The sequence below is a fragment of the Artibeus jamaicensis genome, unplaced genomic scaffold (assembly GCF_021234435.1).
Source record: "Artibeus jamaicensis isolate MK-2021 breed Jamaican fruit bat unplaced genomic scaffold, CSHL_Jam_final scaffold_369, whole genome shotgun sequence".
In the NCBI taxonomy this organism is placed as follows: Eukaryota; Metazoa; Chordata; class Mammalia; order Chiroptera; family Phyllostomidae; genus Artibeus; species Artibeus jamaicensis.
In genome coordinates this window covers 37828228-37848617 of record NW_026522042.1, presented here as the reverse complement: position 1 = coordinate 37848617, position 20390 = coordinate 37828228, and the positions used below count along the sequence as shown (strand labels likewise).

At 33.0% G+C, this 20390-nt stretch overlaps 1 protein-coding gene across 3 annotated transcripts in view; it reads right to left on the bottom strand.

Annotated features, from left to right (window-relative positions):
• KIF2A (kinesin family member 2A) overlaps positions 1-20390 on the bottom strand; it is a 70251-nt gene that overhangs the window by 11889 nt on the left and 37972 nt on the right. The window contains exons 5-18 of one of the 3 annotated variants that reach the window (XM_053657287.1): positions 19277-19399; positions 18618-18718; positions 16141-16236; positions 14585-14639; positions 14082-14244; positions 11554-11644; positions 11358-11421; positions 10719-10810; positions 10233-10375; positions 9657-9861; positions 8809-8919; positions 5711-5778; positions 2394-2507; positions 1358-1508 (exon numbers count right to left, since the gene is read on the bottom strand). In XM_053657287.1, the coding sequence (XP_053513262.1) occupies positions 1358-1508; positions 2394-2507; positions 5711-5778; positions 8809-8919; positions 9657-9861; positions 10233-10375; positions 10719-10810; positions 11358-11421; positions 11554-11644; positions 14082-14244; positions 14585-14639; positions 16141-16236; positions 18618-18718; positions 19277-19399 (1577 nt within the window). The remainder of the gene's footprint in view (positions 1-1357; positions 1509-2393; positions 2508-5710; positions 5779-8808; positions 8920-9656; positions 9862-10232; positions 10376-10718; positions 10811-11357; positions 11422-11553; positions 11645-14081; positions 14245-14584; positions 14640-16140; positions 16237-18617; positions 18719-19276; positions 19400-20390) is intronic. The other 2 variants (XM_053657285.1, XM_053657286.1) reach the window with 2 other exon arrangements.

Sequence of the window (20390 nt, the reverse complement as noted above, 5' to 3'; positions counted from 1 at the left end):
GAGACACAGGTTTCAATCCTGCCTAGCCTCAGCACTTACTACTTGCATGATCTCAGTCAAGTTACTTAACCTTTTAGAAAGTCAGTTAAAAAGCAAGGATTATTACAGTACCTACCACATCAAGTTGTGATTACATCAGATCATAACAGAAATGTTTAGCAAATATGTCATGTAGTAAGCAACAAATAAATGCTACCTTTTATCATTATGAGAAAAGGCCACTATATAATTTAGTGGGAAATGAATGATACAAAATGATATATATTATATATTTTAAAAACAAAGCTAAACAACTATACTCATATAAATAACTTTTATACCTTACTGTATGAAACCCCTCAATATAGTAATTATGTAAAAATGTGTATTATTTATGTCTACCTCTTTACATGCTTGTCCTTATGTTGTGGGCACGTACTTTATTATTATTTTTTGAGTAACTGAAGAATCAAATTTTTAAATGATTAAATGACACTAAACATTTCAAACATATAGAAAGCAGTCAGATTTAACAAATAATAGAATTTTGCCACATTTGATTTTTTTAAGGTTTTATTTATTTTTTAGAGAGGGAGGAAGAGAGGAAAAGAAACATCAATGTGTGCTTGCCTCTCACATGGCCCCCACTGGGGACCTAGACCACAACCCAGGCATGTGGCCTGACTGGGAATTGAACCAGCAACCTGACCCCCTTTGGTTTGCAGGCCAGTGCTCAACCCACTGAGTCACACCAGCCAGGGAAATCATGCATGTTTTTAACACATATGCATACACATATAGTTAATTTTGTTTTTAAGCTTTATATATGTTATAGTATATGTGAAGTTTTTAAATGTTTTGCCCCTATGTTACTCTAAAAATACCTAAATTTTAATATCAGTGTAAAATCTGAAAAAAAGAAGGTTTAGATCAGGGGTCATCAAACTTTCTTAAAAGGCCAGATAGTACATATTTTGAGCTTTTGAGCTATATGGTTTTTTTGCCACTTCTGTTGTGGTAAGAAAGCAGTCAGTCTGTAAATGAATGAGCACACCCATGTTTCAATAAAACCTTATTTGTAAAAACAGATGGCTGACTCATAGCCTGTACAACCGCACCTTGGAGGTACTGCAGCTTCAGTTCCAGACCATTTCAATAAAGTGAAACCTAATCGTTTTGCTAGTGGAGGGTCTTGCCTTCAATTTGTAAAAAAAAAAAAAATGCAACATTTGAGAAGTGCAATAAAGTGAAGCAGAATTAAATAAGGTATGCCGATAGTTTGGTGACCCCTGATTCAGATGACAGATTTCATTATCCAGTTCTGTTACCGATGAAATGAATTAAGATTAGATAATTGCAACTGTATTAAGTCACTCACATTTTGTTCACAAAGAAGTTTTAGATCATCTCTCTGAGGGGAACTCCCCACGCCCCACTGTGCCTCTAAATCATCAATCTGATTTGGTGGATGGTGCATTATTGGACGAACATCACCAGCAGCAGTTGGATCCACAGTCAATTCTTTCACCCTATAAACACATAAGAAGTACCTTAAGTTAACACAGACTTATGCAGAGTAACAAGAATATAGACACCTTTTCAATATAAAGGCAAGTCAATTAACATATTAAGACTGATGATGTCAGCTTTCCAGATAAAATTTACCTGAAATCTGTGGCAACATTAAAGAGATATTTAGCTGTATAACTTTACTATTTATTTAGATAACTTTACAATTACTTCATATAGAATTATTATACATAATTGAGAATTAAAAAGTATGTAGACTCAGTACTCCAAAGTAAATAATTGCTGTTGAAATTAAACTATATGATCAGAAAAATGCTAGCAATGGCACTTAGATCAATAAATGAATCATTGCCAAAATCAGAGAATTTAATCCATTTTAGTAGTTCTAATGCTCAACTTAAATAGCTACATGTGAAGTAAGATTATTTAATGTATAAAGATTATAAAATGTAAATTAGCTTCATCATTTAAAAAGGGTTTACCTATTATACTAAATGTACACATTTGGGAAAATGTACATTTTCTAAGTCAAAAAGATCCTTGTTATTTCCTTGCAGATATGGAAATTTATAATAACATACAGAATAAAGGTAAACTTTTCATTTAAAAGAGAATTTATCTTTCAATGGTAAATTTGCAGAGATGACATCATCCTTGATAATATGAGGAAAAACAGAAAGCCTGAATTCCAAATCAACATTTTAAAGCAAATAAATAAAGTACACAGAAATAAAGATCATGCAGTACAACCATTACCTGCCAAACAAAATGAAAATGAAAAATAAAATGGTTCATGACGAAAAAATGTAAATGAAATATTTATACACAGTGCAATTCAAATGAAGCTATTATAATAAATATCTTATGTACAGAATGAACTAGACCTGGTAATCGAAGGAGAAAAGTCGTCATACTCATAAGAAGGAGAGAGATCAGGGCGACTGCCACTACCCTGTGAGAAGGGAATGTCTGATGGACTAATTCCAAACTCCTTTACTCTGCAGCATCAAAACAGTAACAAATTAAAAGAAAATGCTCTTGTAAAGACAGCAATTCATACTTCAAATTTTCATTTAGTACTCAGTTTATCAAAGGAAATTAACATTGTTGTGACCTAATGTATTTAGAATATTTTTTAAATAATCCATTTTAAGATTTAAAAACCCCTCTGTCCTATTGATTCTCTACTACACAGTTCTTCCTTTCCCCTTTCCTCATGATCCTTCCTAAAAATTTAGACCATCATCTAAATTAAAAATAGCCCTTATTTAATTACATAACCACTCAACTTAATTTCCCTGTGCAATCAATACCATGGTTTATCAGCATTGATAAGTCCTCCACGTTCTTGCAGTATTTTCAAACTGAACACAAGACAACTAAGTTCTAATGGCACCCACTGTCTGGAACAATTTCCTTTTTGTGTGCATATGAAGCATCCTTGGTACCAATTGAGAAAATACTCATTCAATTAATTTTGTGTTTGGTGATTCAGATGAAAAACGCTGGTTGAGAAAAGCCTTCAGCAATGGGATTCAAATTGCTTTTGCTAATGTCCTTAGGTTATATTTAACCAAACTATGGCTTTCTGACCCGATCTTTGTGATTCCCCCCTATGTTCTTTTTGGACTCATTCCATTTCATAATAGTAGGCAATATTTGTTAAGTACTTCCTATACATCAGGTATTATTAGAAATTTTTAGGTATTATATTCTTTTTAAAAAATATCTTATTTATTTTTAGAGAGAGCAGAAGGGAAGGAGAAAGAGTGGGAGAGAAACATCAATGTATGGTTGCCTCTCATGTGTCCTCTAGTGGGGACCTGGCCTGCAACCCAGGCATATGCCCTGAGTGGGAACCAAACTGGTGACCCTTTGTTTCACAAGTCTGTGCTCAATCCACTGAGCTACACCAGCCAGGGCAGGCATTATATTCTTCAATACTGAAGATAATCTTGCAGATGAGAAACTGGCTCAGAGCAATAAAGTACCTTACCCAAAGTCATTCAATGAGAATGGGGCATAACTGAGGTTCAGACCTACCCTTTTTACTATAAATCTTATGGTAAACACTTCCAGGGTATACTAATCATATTCTGTTTCTCTCACTACTTCTTTTAGGTGGAACTAAATATAATTACAGTTTTATACATCAGAAAGAATGTAGGTCAAACTATTAATTTATTGTACATCAAACTAACACATTTCTTCTATCTACAATCATTCTTTCACCTATTGGTAATGTCTGTGCCAAAGGTTCAATACTGGATTCATCTGCCTTTTATCCTTTATATTCACTTTGGAAAACTTACCACCCATGCTGACAAACCTAAATTCCTAATACTACTTAATTCTTTTTACTCCCAACTTTATTTCTTATCTTGTTCTTTTAAGAATCTCCTATTTCAGATACCTTGTCAGCACCTGACCACACTTTCCCTATATTCAAAGCCTTCCTGCCCAACCTAAACTTTTCTACAGCAAAAATTAGTCATATCCCTGCAATGAGCACGATCCAGGGAGGCTGAAAATCTTTGTTACTGGAGATTTGGAGATAAAAGACAGAATTATTTGTCCTAGATGATTAATCATGTGCAAATAAATACATTACATGACAATAAGTTAAAACATTTTACTTGTACCTAAACAAACTAGAGGAAAGACAAGAAAGAGCATTCTCACATTAGGGGAACTCCTTTGCAGCAAGAAGTCTGAAGACATGTAGAGTTTTTATTTGTTTTAATTCTACAACATGGATTCTACTATATTAAGCTGTTCCTCATGTCTCCCATAAACAATTTTTAAATAAGAGGCATTTTAAATACCCCACAATCCCAAAAATGTTTATTACATGTTTGCAGCTAGACGCTCATAATTCAAAGTTTAAAAGAGATTAAATTTAGAAATATAAGTTATATATTAAAGAAACTACTATATTTTAATCCTTTACAAAAGTTCAGTAAGTTTATACTTTCCAACAGTTTTTATTATGATTTGAAAACATCTCATTAGCTAAAGCAAAAGCAAGACACAAAAAAACAAAGGGTACAATCTCATTTATGTAAAGTTTAAATAAGCTACCTATGTTGTTCAGGGATACATTCATGGGTAGTAAAACTACTTTTAAAAACAGAGGGGAAAAGAGGGCCAGGTGAGAGGCAACCACATATTGATGTTTCTCTCCCTCTTTATAAAAAAGAAAACAACAAAAAAACACGGGGGAAAAAAACCAAAATTTTCCAAAGAAGTCAGGGCAATAGCTGCCTCAGGTTAGAGATTGATTAATTTGGGCATGTTATTCAGGAAATTTCTAAGGGGCTGGAAATGCTTTCTTTCCCAACCTAGTAATAGGAATTTTCATTTGACAAGTATTCATTAAATTGTTCACTTATGTTTTGGGTACTTTTCTTTATGCATATGTATTTCACATTTTAATAAAAGACTAAAACTTCTATAGTGATTAAAACAAAGAAATAGAAAATACTTTTTATTCAATAAAATTAATTGACTAGAAAAGGACTGCAAAGAGGAATTTTTCTCTAGGTTTAAATCACAAATGCAGTATGTGATAACAGAAATTTAAAGCTATAGTTGTTCAAAACAAGTGCAATAGAAACAATCTATGGAACAAACACAAATATGCCCATCATGATCCAAAACTTTAGGGCATTTTGTGACTATCAGAAATGAACTGCTTTACTAGTCTATAATGTTTTTTGACCTTTAACTGGTAAATATTCAGTTATCTATTATAATTTGTAACACTACTGACATGAATAATAAAATGTAACCCATATAGAATATCAGAAAGAACTGTGCTGTCTCTATTACTTTAAACCCTAAATTCCCATGTATAATATTTAATATTATCAGAAATAATATTCAGCATATAGCAAAATAATTTAAGAAATACAGATTGGCCCCCTTATACTTACTTCAGAGTCTTAACATACTAGGAAGGATTTGCATGAATCAAAAGTAGTCAATTATGAAATGTTCTAGAATAGAAAGACCAATTCTACTAAAAATATAAATCTCTTCCCAAATTACACATTTCTAATTATTTTGAGAACTTCACAAAATGATCCCAAATATCATGCAAAAATTTTTTTAATTGAAAAAATAAGTTTCTCTATCAGATACTAAATCAAATCATACTGCTCTATTTGCCTAGAATTTCATAGATAACCACTTGTCATACCTATTCGCATATCTTAACGTATTAAGAGTATTTTCACAGGATGCCATTCCTGGAGAGATTGTGGCAATCTATGGGGGGAAAAATGCAAAGGTAAATGAAACATTATAAACAATGAAGACAAAAATGCTGACATACAGGGTGGGGTAAAAAGTAGGTTTACTTTTGCAAGTACGTGAAACACACTTTATTCTTCTATCGCTATTAATTACTGTATTATTTTCTAAAATATATTTTATTGATTATGCTATTATAGTTGTCCCACTTTTTCCCTCTTTAACCCCCCTATCCTGTACCACCCCTCCCACTTGCATTCCCACCCATTTAGTTCATGTCCATGGGTCATACATATTCTGTGGCTTCTCCATTTCCTATACTATTCTTAACCTCCCCATCTATTTTGTACCTACCATTTATGCTTCTTCTTCCCTGTACCTTTTCCTCCATTCCCCTCTGCCATTACCACTGATAACCCTCCCTGTGATCTCCATTTCTGTGATTCTATTCCTGTTCTAGTTGTTTGCTTAGTTTGTTTGTTTGGGGGGGGGTTGGTTTGGTTGTTGACAGTTGTGAGTTTGTCATCATTTTACTGTTCAGGGTTTCGATCTTCACTTTTTCTTAGATAAGTTCCTTTACCATTTCATATAATAAGGGCTGGGTGATGATGAACTCCTTTAACTTAACCTTATCTGGGAAGCACTTTATCTGCCCTTCCATTCTAAATGAAAGCTTTGCTTGACAGAGTATCTTGGATGTAGGTCTTTGCCTTTCATGACTTCAAATACTTTTTCCAGCCCCTTCTTGCCTATAAGGTTTCTTTTGAGAAATCAGCTGCTAGTCTTATGGGAACTCCTGTGTAGGTAACTGTCTCCTTTTCTCTTGCTTCTTTTAAGATTCTCTCCTCTTGAATCTTAGGGCACACCAAGGAAGCACACACACCAAAGTTCCAACTTCTTTGGGACTCTGAGCTTCCTGGACTTTCTGGAAGTCTACTTCCTTTGCCAGATTGGCGAAGTTCTTTATTATTTTTTCAAATAAGTTTTCAATTTCCTGCTCTTTCTCTCTCCTTCCGGCACCCCTATAATTCCAAAGTTGGAGCATTTAAAGTTGTCCTGGAGGTTCCTAAGCCTCTCCACATTTTTTTTTGAATTTTTCTTTTTTCATTCTGTTCTGGTTGAATGTTTCTTTCTTCCTTCTTGTCCACACCATTGATTTGAGTCCCAGTTTCCTTCCCATCACAGTTGGCTCCCTGTACATTTTCTTTTATTTCCCATTTCATAGCCTTTCACTTTTACTTCTCTTTTGCAACCATATCAACTATTTCTGTGAGCATCCTGATTACCAGTGTTTTGAACTGTAAATCTCATAGGTTGGCTATCTTGGCATCACTTAGTTCTATTTTTTTCTGGAGCTTGGATCTCTTCTTTCATTTCTGCCTCTTTTTTCCCCTGTTTTGTCATACCTGTTATGTAGTAAGGGGTGGAGCCTTAAGTGTTCACCAGGGCAAGGTAACCCACATAGCTGCGTCTTGGTGCTGTATGTGGGGCAGGAGGGTCCAAGGGGGAACAGTGCTGCTTGCTCGGCTCTCTGCCAGCTTTCAGTCACTTCCCCCACTACCCACAAGCAAAGTGGGCCCTTCTGGTGCTGATTTCAGGGTGAGTGGGCTTCTGTATGTTCCAGTAACCTGTGGGTCTCTCTACTGAACTCTGCTATGAGGCTGGGAGTGTCTCCTGCCACTGCAATTCCCACAGGTATTTCCAGTCAGAGGTTTTGAGGCTTTATTTCCCTGTGCTGGAACCCTGGGTTGTGTGGTCTGTCTCCTTTCCCAGCTGTTCCCTCTGATTTATCCGCACACAAATGTGAGACTGCCCAGTCCTCCAGCTGTCACCTTGCCTGCCTATTTCTGCCCCACCTGACGGTCTGGATGAATGTTTCTTTAACCCCTTAGTTGTTGGACTTCCATGCAGTTCAATTTTCTGGCAGTTCTGGTTGGGTTTTATTTTTAAATTTATTGTTGTTCTTCTTTTGGTCATGTGAGGAAACAGTGAATCTACCTACACCTCCATCTTGGCTGGAAGTCCTTATTGTATTATTTCCCATACAAATAACTGTAAACCCAATTTTGCCCAACCCTGTCTGTGTATGTATATAGATATAACTCATTAAACTCTAATCTCAACACAGCTATTAAAAATTTATTAATGATATCTTAACTCCAGATGATACCTTATCTAAACTGGCTATTTTAGGGCCATAGTCAGATAATAATTACAAATTTTAGTTAAAATATAAGCAGTTTTCTAAATGCACCAGCAAGTGATCGAAATCAGGCAGAAAATGGAGGTCAACACCTAGAAGAATGAGTAACACTGAATGACTCCCCCCCAACCCTCTTTAGTAGCTTTATTGCCTAAGGAGTAGCTCTGCTGGACAACTAAAATTTCATCAGAAATGTAGTTTTACTTGTTAACAAAATAAAGGACAGAGTTAGGAGGTGGGGATCATAGCAGCCAGGAAGTGAAGTTTGTCTCAGAAGAGACAACTACAGAAGGAAAAACTCAAATTCTGTAAACTGCATGTAAACTGCCTGGATGTCTGACTGACTCCTAAACTAGGTGTAGTTAAGGCACACTCCAGTCACATAGCTAAAGGCTAAAAGAGCTAAACAGATATTTTAATTTCTATTGCTGCCCACAGCAGAGGAGGTAAGAGTTTAGAGTAAGTTTAGCTATGTTAATTTCCTGCTATGAAAGAAAAATCAATAATCTTTAGAAGAATATAACAGAACCCAGTGTATAAGGTATTTATTCATAATAAAAAATGATGTAATACAAAGTTACTAGACATATGAAGAAATAAAAGCTATAACCCATACTTGATGTAGACCAGCCTCAGGAAGATTCAGATGTGGGAACAGAATGTATTAAAACTGCAATATAACCCTATCAAACTGTCAGGGACCACATCTTAAGTATCCTGTCTCTCTCGTAATAGTAGAGTTTAAATGATTGTTATTAATGTATATTATAATTTTCCACAGGTATTATGTAATTATTTATTTGGAATTAAAAGAAATAAACAAAATAAACCCATAAACTTACCATGCAGGTACGAGAGTTTTCACCTATGAATGAATCTCTTAACACCTGAGTGAGTTTACTTGCTCGGAAAGGGGTATGAGGTTTATTTCTACCTAAGGCTCTGATGCACTCCTGAAAATTAAGAAAGCAAGTTTCAGAGATTAGGTTTCCTATAAAGAGTAGTACTCTCAATGTATTTTAAAAGATCTCTTAACTATAATTCTAATAATTAAGATCTGATCAACTCTGAAAATGCTACTAACAGGTTTACAGCATAGTAAAGATGTTGCTGTAAATCCTAATTTTCAAGAAAATGAAATTAAAAACAAAAAACCAACAAACTGTTATTTCAAAAAACTCTTCTGGAGACTAGGAGAAGTGTTTAGGAGTGACAGAAAGTGAGATAACTATAAAAAGAAACTTTTATAATGGCATGATGAAAGAAAAAATATAGAATGTTTTCTTGTAGTCCTGCCAATCTTTGCTTTTCTAGCCAAGGAAGAGGTATAATACTGGCCTAACTTTTTGAAAGGAATTCCACATTTTTCTGAGAAACTATTTCTTCATTGCATTTTGTGGTTCCTTGCCCTCCTCCATAAGAATATGACCGATTAGTGTTCTCTGGAATCTCCCCAAGTAGCCTTAAAATTGACCTGCCAACTAACAGATCTTTTATTCACCCAAAAAAGAATGAATAATATGTAAACAAAATTTCTGGGTACAATATAAATCTATACCTGCAAATATAAAAAACTAAATTTTGATAAACCCTCTTACTTAAACAAATAAGTACTATTATTCTGTAGCTGAGTAAATATAATTAAAATCAGAAGTAAAAGATTTTTCGCAATTAAATACATTTTATTTACCTTGAGTGCTAAAAGGCTTTTATTAATTTCAGCACCTTCAAGCCGAGTTTGCCGATCGGCACTGGAAGTATCAGCTCCTCTTTCATTTCCAGCCAAATCGATGAGAGAAAATTTGCCATGTAGTTTTCCTTTCCTTCTAAGTATAATCTGAAACACTGCATGGCTCCGAGATGAATGTGCATTTGCAGATGTCTGCCCAGATGTTCTACAATATAATTAAGGACAGTGTGATACATAAAAACTTTAATTTATGTTCAAACCACAGTATTTTCATTAAAAAGAAAAACTATCCAGTTTTCATGATTTAAATACAAAGGATACATTTTGAGTTAAGAACATTCAAACATAACCAGATTCATACAATTTCATCTGGCATACCGTTAGTATATTTATAGTATGATACAACAGAATCCACATCACTCAAAGTTACATGTGACGACAAGCTTTTATGAGCAATGATTTTTACCTCCAAGATGCACTGAATAATATCCTTGCTTTGTTTTTATGTTATAGCCAAAATATCTAAAAATGATTAATAAAGCTGAATTTCCCATTCTTAATTAAAATGAGATTTACCTGCAACTGTTGCCTATGTCAATGAGTTTCAGTACATCTTCAACACATTTGACCTCCCGTTCCTGTAATCCTACTACTTGAACCTGCTGTTTTCCATCTTCTAGTACTCTTAATTTTGTCTTCCGGTTTAGCAAGTCAAACACCTAAAAAAAAATTTAATTAGAAGACTATCTCCAAATATAAAAGAACCAGTTTTATAAAAATCAGTCATTCAAAGTCTGAAAACAAACTTAGAAATTAATAATATTTAAAATAAAATGCTCAATATCTGAGTTGAAGAGTTTCAAAGAGAATTTTAAAAATCTCCTAACAAACTTCTAACATGTTCCAAATACACATAAAAATTATGTGGTGGCAATGGCTGCACAATGTAAAAGTACATGCCACCAAAATTATACACTTAAAAATGGTTAAAATAGCAATTTTTGTTACATATAGTTTAACCACAATTTTAAAAACTAAAAATTTTTTAAAGTTTCCACTTACCTTTCCACTATAAATTTCAAAAAAGGTTGCATACACTTGAAGCTCTAATTTCTTATAGTTTGGCTTCTTTAGCATTAAAAAGACATCTCGAGCTATCAAGAATTTCATATGGAGAAAATTTGTTAAGATGCAACACATATTACCTTTAAAAGGCATCTCAGTTAATCTTTACTAAAATAACAACATCAATAACAAAAATGAAGACTAAAGTGAACATTAATTTTACAAAACAGTAGTAGTAGTTTTTTTAACACTTAAGGTTTAGATACAAAATCCTTCATTATTTAATAAAAAGATGCTATTATCTACCCTTACAAATTGCATAAAATTACAGGTGGTATAATAAGGTTGCTCTGATAACCACACAAAATGGAAGCTTTCCACGAACCATTATTCAACAACAAATAATAAATTCCAACAATGTGATAGATTACAATGACATAAATATAATCAAGATTTCCACCCCAAATGCATAGTTCTTTTCAAGCAGTATGATAACCTAACACTAACATAATATACAGTAAATATAGTACTACAGTTACCTTCAAAATCCCGGACAATATGTCCAACTCTTATTTCAAAGCAACCTGAATATATTCAAGAAGAATATTATGAATGATATGCAAAAAGATCCATTACCTGCTAATGCATAAATTCCCTTAGAACAATCTTGGTTCTTTCCTGAAAAGTCACCTCCCATAGTCTGTATGTAAAAAGAAAATAAAAAATAACGGACATTATTCAGGAATAAATATTAAGAATTTAGTTCTAAAAAGTAAGCTATAAAGAAAATAAACTAGCTTCATATCAGGATGTAACTTAATAAATTACTTACATGAGTTTTTCCACTTCCAGTCTGCCCATAAGCAAAGCATGTAGCCATTCCCCTTTCAAATATAGTTTCCACCAATGGTCTAGCTGTAAACCTTAAAAATAATATGCACCAGTCAGAATGTGCCTTCAATATTTAAATTAAACAAATAAGAAATAAAAGTAATATAGTCTTATTAACAAATAAAACTCATACCAAGATTTTTAATAAAACAATAAGCTCACCCGTGAGACCACAATTGAGTCTATTTATTTGTTAAAATTTTTAAATAACTGTAATGTAGAATTGCTTAAAGCTTTAAAGTATAATGTCAACCCATAATTCCATAATAAATAATGATAATAATACTGATGGACAACAAACCCTGAGAGTAACTGAGCTATGACATATATAGAAGACCATAGCAAAATTTTAAAAAAAAAGCAATATTAGCCAGACAAGTAAAACATAGAGGGTAGGGCAAAAGTAGCTTTATAGTTTTCATATGGAAAAATTATACAATTAATAAATTTTACAAGAATTCTGTGTTTTGTGTACTCACAATTGTAGACCAACTTTTTGGCCCCACCCCATATGTAATGACAAAAAAAACCCCACAATCTAAAAGGTTCAACAGAAACAATGATAAAGTGGTAATCTCAACAGAGAAAAGCTAAAGGGGAAAAGAAAAATACAAAAACATTATCTTAAACCAACTAAGTAAGTAAAAAAGTGGTAAGATTTCATTGAATGTGGACAAGTAAAAATAAACTATGCTTATAAGACATTGAGTTCTGAGTTGACAGTCTTGATTTAAGAAAAGGATGCCAAACACTAAGGTTGGAATAGTTTTCAAAGCTACTGGTGTAATCACCACTAGAGTTAAAATTAAAAGGTAGGAGAGACAAGAAATATTTTATTGAGCAGAACACTCAAAGTATAAGAGAAAACATCTGCTTTATACACAGGCTTCAAAATAATATATGTGAAACACAATATAGCTCTGCTGATTCTTTTTCTTTTTTTTTAAAAAAATTGTACTTATTTTTAAAGAGGGGAAGGGAGGGAGAAAGAGGGGAAGAGAAACACTGATGTACAAGAGATACATGGATCAGTTGCCTCTTGCATGCCCACAACTGGGAACCTGGCCCACAACCCAGGCATGTAATCAAACAGGTAACCTTTTGGTTCACAGGCTGGGACTGAGCCACACGAGGTAGGGCTTTTTTCTTTAATTTAAATTTATTTATTAAAAATATTTTTATTGTATTTTTTCAATTTTTTAAAGGGCAAATCGGAGAAGATACAAAACAAAAGGAGCAGAAAAAGTTCTAGAAATGAGCCTCATTAGACAATAAAAGGTCTAACTCCTCAATCCATAAACATTAAGGATAAGAGAAAGGGGGTAGAATATATATTGGTCAAGTAAATAACTATAAATATAGGGCGAACCACAGAATGTTTACTAAATCTAGCATATTATACACAAACATACTTTTATTTATAATGTTTCTTGAAAATGATTATAAAAGGCAAACAGACATATGTGATGGACAGAAGTAGAAACAGAGAAGAGAGTAGGGGGAGGAGTGTATTCCATTTTCGGAAAGGTAAAAAATACACAGTTTATAATTATAATTCACTTCTAACACAAATTCTTCACACTATCTCTAAGATTCACAAGTCCTTGCATTTTGTCCTCTTTCTTTACAACTGAACTCCCAGTTTGCTAGCTTACGACCAGTGGAGTTGGTTTCAATAGCATATCGTTTATAACTTCTTCAAATACTTGGGACTCTTAGTAACTCTAATTTTCTTTTTGCAATCATATTTATTAAGAAAAAAACAACAAAACATAGCAGTCAAGTAAACTCTCAAGTTCTATACAGCAGCATTGTTATTTCAAACTGAAATAAACTGACCTGTTATAATAATTACAAGTGAATATTTATAAACTACATAAAAATCTAAACTTGGCATACAAATCACTAGAATATCAATATATTCTACATGTAAATTTGAGTTGTTTGAAAGTGGAATATGTTAACACATAAGAATTTCATGCATTAAAACAATCCCAAAGCTTAAAGATGATAAAAATTGGACAAATACAAGTAGATTTATACCAACTTTTTTTAAGTGGTAGTAGAGTTAAATAAAGATTTAGACAGATTAGGCTGATGTATAATAAGTATTTCAAATTTCTTTACTAGTACAGGAATTAAGAAGTAAAATAAAACTCCTAATCACTTTCCATTTGTAGAGGTATAAAAATGTCAACATCTCTTTATAAATTTCCTATCCATATATATGTTTTGTAATGTGTATACACTAAATGAATCAGTAATGATAACTAGCACTTGGGGGAACATTAAAGAGAACAAGTGTTAATATTTATTATAGTGTGTATTACACATGCTTCGTTGTTTAAACTCAGAATACAAAAGCATATTACACCTCTGGAGAGATATGCCAAGATCAATGTAAGTTTCAGAATACTGATGAATACAAGGTATAAGAACAAAATTCTAATTTAAAACAAATTTACCTACCTGTAAACCATTTCATTAGGAGCTGAGTCATCAAAGGCATAATCAAAACGAAATGTTTGGTTTTCTAGGTACCTTGTTAAATCTACTTTTTGTTTTGGTTCATGTACCATCACAACATCTTTACTAGGGATTGTGATTACATCAAGATCTTTCATTTGAGTTTCTAAAAGAATAAATAAAAATCAATGCCCAGAAACTTTTACAGCATTTGAATATACAAAAAAATTGAAGTTTTGTAAATTTATATATCCCATAAATATGCCATTTAATAAGACAGAATATTTCAACAACAAATTTTAAAAAATCAAGATTTCTGTGAGGCAAGAACCAGGAATGGCAGTAATTCAGAGCAGTAACAAATCAACATTTTAATCACAGAAATCCGTATAATAGTTATGTACAAATGAAATGATTTACATTTAGCTGTCCCAAACCAAACTGATTTCTACTATTACAAACAGGATAAAAATCAACCTTTTATTACAGCTCAATAAGCATCATACCTTTTTTATTGAGTGGTCGTTTTCTTACACAAACACATATCCTATGTTCATCAATCTAGAAATAAAATACTTTATTTCAGTGATTATCAGTGGTACGTAAAACACTGAAAAAGTCAATTATGCAATATTTCTTCCAAAGGTTTTGGAAATCTATGCATGGCATAAATAGGATATGTAAGCCTGAAAAACAAAGTAGCTTGCACAAATTTTAATAGTTATCAGACACAATTATTTATAAAATTCTAAGTATAATAGAGATTACCTGTATTTTGTTATTTGGTAAACCATTAGGAAATAATCTTGCAGAGGGCACTAATATTCTTAGTACTATTAAGTTCACATTAAGAAGCTGCCTTATTCACTTCAAGATGTGCTGTATACAACAGAGGTAAAATTTCCTCCAAATGACATATTTTCAGGGGGATTACAGGGAAAGTTGTTGGCAAAGATAACCAATGACATATACACAAGAAACATGATTCCTAGGAGATTACTGAGAAAAATAATTTGAACATGCCAATTCTTCACATAAATATATTTTAGAAAATTTATGTTCCCAATACCTGTCTTTTAATAATAATAAACATAAAGCAGGGATGGGCAAAGTATGGCCTGCAGGCAATATGAGCCCACTACCTGCTTTTGCAATGTTTTATTGAAACAGTCACACCCATTTATTCCTTCTGTCTATGGCTGCTTTCATACTACAAAAGCAGGATTGAATAGTTGTGACAAAAACCATATCATATGGTTCAGACAGCCAAAAACAATTACTATCAGGCCCTTTTCAGAAAAAGTTAGCCAATCACTGTCATAAAGTATGAGCTCAGAAATAGTAGATTAAACACATGGAAAAGTATCAAGTAGGGGTACCCACATGAAGGGGTACCAAAATACATGATATGCAAATGTTACAAACAACTCTACTAAATCCTACATAATACACCTGCCGAACACAGATGTATTTTGTGTTCTACATTCTGTATGTGCTAGGACAGATGGATTATTTTTCACAAGTACCAATTACTCACAAAAGTATTCCCTGTCCAATAGAGAATACTTAATTCTCATTCTTCAATGGGAAAGGAGTTGAATAATAAAACAGCAGAACACTTTTTGAGCACTAAATTCCTGGTATATTGCAATCCTCAACAACCACCACTCACTGTTAAAAGCCAAAATAACATTTATTGAGAAAGTAACATGATAGTAAATTGGACAGAGGGATCTACAGCAAAAGACATAAAAAAAAGTAAAGAAAACTGGGTATTCAGACATAACTCCTTTACTGGTTGTCCTGCCTACCAAGACAGGAAAGGCTTTGATTTGAAACAAACAGCTCTGTTGAATGCATGCCTGACACGTCAAACTATGGAAGAGAAGCATAAATATGGGTGATTTCTTGATTTTCTTAAAATGTAGGCAATAAGCACATAAAGAAAGGAAAATTTACCTAGTAAAAACAATATTAATTTGGTGGGGATCAAGTATATTTTTAGTTCAGCACGAAGAGTTCCAGAACAATGATTTACAAAAAAAAAAAAAAAAAATCTTACAGGATCTGCTGTTGTTAATGGTCTATAATCCAAACTTCCTCTAAAGTCTCGGATCATACACATAATTTCATAATTTGGGTTTGTAGCATCAACATCCTATAAGAAGACAAAGAGAATCATCATTTATTATAATTATAGTAATGTGGTTATTTGTTGCATTTGTTATATATGGTTTGAAAATTAAAATTAAATAGATCAGCACCATTTGCCATAGCTAAGCCCACACTCAAACTTAAAATGTGATACAATTTAGTTTCAGTTGTGACTTATCACATGCTTAGAAATCACTTTCATATTAAAATATAATTTTGTTAGTCTACACGCATTGTGTTCTTCTTGAAAAGTATTTATTTATGTATTTATTTATTTATGAGAGGAGAAGGGAGGGAGAAAGGGAAAGAAACATCCATGTGAGAAACCCCAATCAGTTGCCTCTCACGCACACCAGACCAGGGACTGAACCTGAAACCGAAACACGTGTCCTGACCAGGAACCAAACCTATGAATTTTTGCTTTGCAGGAAGATGCCCAACCAACGGAGCCACACTGGTCAGGGACCATTCTGTTAATTCTAAATCACACATTCCTCATTAAAGCCACCCTTGACCTATTTCAAAAATTCATCTGTTATACATAAACCTTAGTTATCCTAGAAAATGGAGCAAAGGAGAAATAGTGCTCATCTTAAATAGTAGAAAAATTCATTTAGTCAGATTCTTCTTAGTTTTTAACCCAGTGTCAACAAGTAGAAATATGGATTCATTTATGTTCATTTCCTATTTTTGTTGGCTCTCTTAAAAAAAAAGCAAAACTAAGGCATGGAAAAACAGCTCCAAAACGACAGGACACAGAATTTAAAGGAATCAAAAGCCAAGATAATTTTTTAAATCGTAATCATTCAGATTATCAAATACTGACTGCTGTGGAGGAGAGAATGTTCTTTGACATGACCACTTCCTGACCCTGTCTTGTCACTGCTGCTGACTCTCCCACTATATTCAGATACGTGTTACTAGATAAGGCCCAGTGATGCTTCCCCTAAAGTTTAGGGTCCCCCCTAAACAGGCCCTTGGCCCTATCCTGGGCAAGTATGTAAAGCATTTTCACCTCATCTGGGGCAAGTCACATGCCAGCATCCCTATCCATCCTACCCTGTCCTATAAAACACCTTAGCCCCTGCCACATGATGGGTAATATCCATACCTTCTTGTCCCTCACCAAGACACACCTCACTCATAAGTTCCCTAAATAAACTTTTAATGTAATGATGGAGTTGGCAGCCTCTCTTTTTTTGGTTTCTTGGCCTTGGGGAAAACATAATAACTAAAATTTACTTTTTTGTAAAAACTGAGAAAATTCAAATTAAGATATAATAAAGAGCAATAGTTACCAGCCTGTCCCAGGCATGGGTAATAAATTACTGAACATTCTAAGAAGTCATATTTTTTCATACACCATATGCAGATTTGCTTTGAATATAATTAAAGTTCAATACTGTTAATGAAACTTACTTTCAAGTAATTTTCTAGGAAATAATACCAACTATGTCATTTGAGAAGCAGTATATAAAGTGACAATTAAGATCACAAAGAGATGTGACAATATTACGAAGTACCCACAGGAAACACCAGGTGGCATCTGTGCTAAGTTATCAGTAGATCTATCTTTTTTGTGAAATTTTTATTTCAAAATCCACTGGTCACTCTCAGATTATCTTCAGATACAGGCTGATTTTCTCAGGATGAATATTATAATGGTTTTAAAATTCCCAAACACAACATCTTTATGATTAAGGCCATTTGAACATACTCCTAAATTTTTTTTTTAAATCCTGTTTTTTTTTTTAGAGAAAATAAATTCTGAGCACACAATATAAACACACTGGAAGAGTTTTATGTACAACAACAGAATGTCTAATATGTGAACATCTGTAGAAAGATGAAAGACCAGTTATCTATGTAATTTTTCTAATGCTCATAAATAGTTTTGCTACCATCTAAAAAAAACAAAAGGGGCACAACACAAGATACCACTTTCAATATCTAGTACAAATCAAAACACAAAGAATTTATCCACTTTCAGTGTGCTATGTTGACCTTATTATTAACCATGCAAAAACAATAATTTATAACATAATCATGTACTTTAACTGAATATTCTTCTAAATGACGTATTTTTAGATATTTCTAAAGTCAGAATCCTATTATTCTTGCATCAGAGTTCTGTACCCAATAGCTTATTATTCAAAATGGAGCACACTTTAAGACTAATACATACCCACTAAAACATGAAAAGTACATGTAATGAAATCCATTATAACTTATCTTCACAAGATTTTATATTATTCCTCAATATCAATTTAATGAACTATATTGAAATCTTTAAATGAACACAATTACTTTTTCCTAAGTCAATTACTTTCACTGACAGTCTAATCTTCAGTTGGTACATAAATAAAACGTGTTTCCGTTACAAACCTGAGCTCTTTTTTCTCTTAGTTCTTGTTGTTGTAGTCTCCTTTTTTCTCGCTTTTCTTGTAACTTTTCTACTTCTTTCACACAATTAGATTTTCTACGTGCTGAAAGGAAAAGATACGCTGTAGAAGCATAGTTTTCTTTTTCAGAGTACTGTACCTATACACAAAATTTTATGTATAATACCACTACGTAACCAAAAGAAAGTACACAGTGACAAAGCATGCCTATTAACAACTATGTACACTTTATGAGCTGCTTTAACAAAACTAGGAACAGGACAATATACAAATAAGAGTCAAGAAAAATGACTCTGGAACATACTGATACATGTCATCTCTTGGTTTAGAATCACAGATCTTTGAAGCAAGTGTAAGGATTTCTGGTATGTCTGTCAAATTATCATCTGCCCAGAATTTTAAATTCAAAGCAACTGAAATATTTATAAGTTTTATAGTAATTTTTTTCTCCAAAATATACAATAGAAAACCCAATTAAAAAACTAAACTAACAAGAAAAAAAATTTTTTCCACAGTGGTAAAATGAAACCTTCAATCAAGTTGGTAATTAGACTGTTTACCATTTCAGGACTTATAAAGATGACCAAGAGAGAATACATGTATTCCTAAAATGACTGAATCCTTGATACATGATTTACATACAAGGGGGTCCAAATTCCTTTTTTGCAGCTTGAACTGGAGATATATCTGAAACACTACCATTCTGTTGTGCAGAAGAAGACTGTTCAGGAAGCTGACTAGGCCGTGCACGTGCAGAACCAACCACTGTAAGTAAAAGATAAATTTTTAATTCAGAACAAAAAATTCGTAAAAGTAAACCTTAGTAATATGAAGAGACATATCTGAAAAGAAATGATATTTAAAAGCTGCATTAGCAAAATGCCAGATTTTCTACTGATGTGTACATAAACAGAATATATAACAATTCTGTTTAATAAACTGATAAGCTAAGAGGTTTTTGGCATAATTTGTGCAGACTTAGGTGCCACCAATGTAGTTTTAATGAAAAACTCAATCTGAATAATTTATATAAAAACTAAAGCCAAGCTCAATTTTTAATAAAAAATATAATTGTGCAAAATATGAATGTTAAATGCATTTCATTTTGAAAAATTTACACAATTCAGAACTACAGAAAGTAAAAACTTAAGTTCTTTAACCCTCCCTATATTCCAAATCCAATTCTTTGCTCCTCAAATATGCAAAATTTGTTTTAAAATTTTTTATAAGATGGTATTTATTTATTTTAGAGCAAGGGTAAAGAAGGAAGAAAGAGAAGGAAAGAAGCATCAACCTGTGGTTGCCTCTCATGTACCCCCCACCAGGGACCTGGCCCTGAAACCCAGGCATGTGCCCTGACTCGGAATCGAACCAGCGAACTTTTGGCTCACAGGCTAAGTGCTCAGTCCACTAAGTCACTCCAGACATGGCTGCAACATTTAAGCAGAGAATTTCCTACTGTGGTTGTTAAAAAGTTGAAAAAGACATATAAATGTAAATATTACATTTTACAAAGAAATACAAATTTTCACAAGATGCAAAGGACAGTGTGTAAAGTACTGGATTTCCCTCTACTTCCGGTCTCTCCTCCAGTGCCTATGTCTGTCTTTTTTCTGCATGTATGGATAAAAATCCATACATACATACAGAAAATATCACTATTAGAAAGTACATGTTGAACTCCTGAATAGTAAATAAGAAATTAACTATATATCTCCTGTTCGAAAATATATGTAAGACCTACAGTTAACTAAAA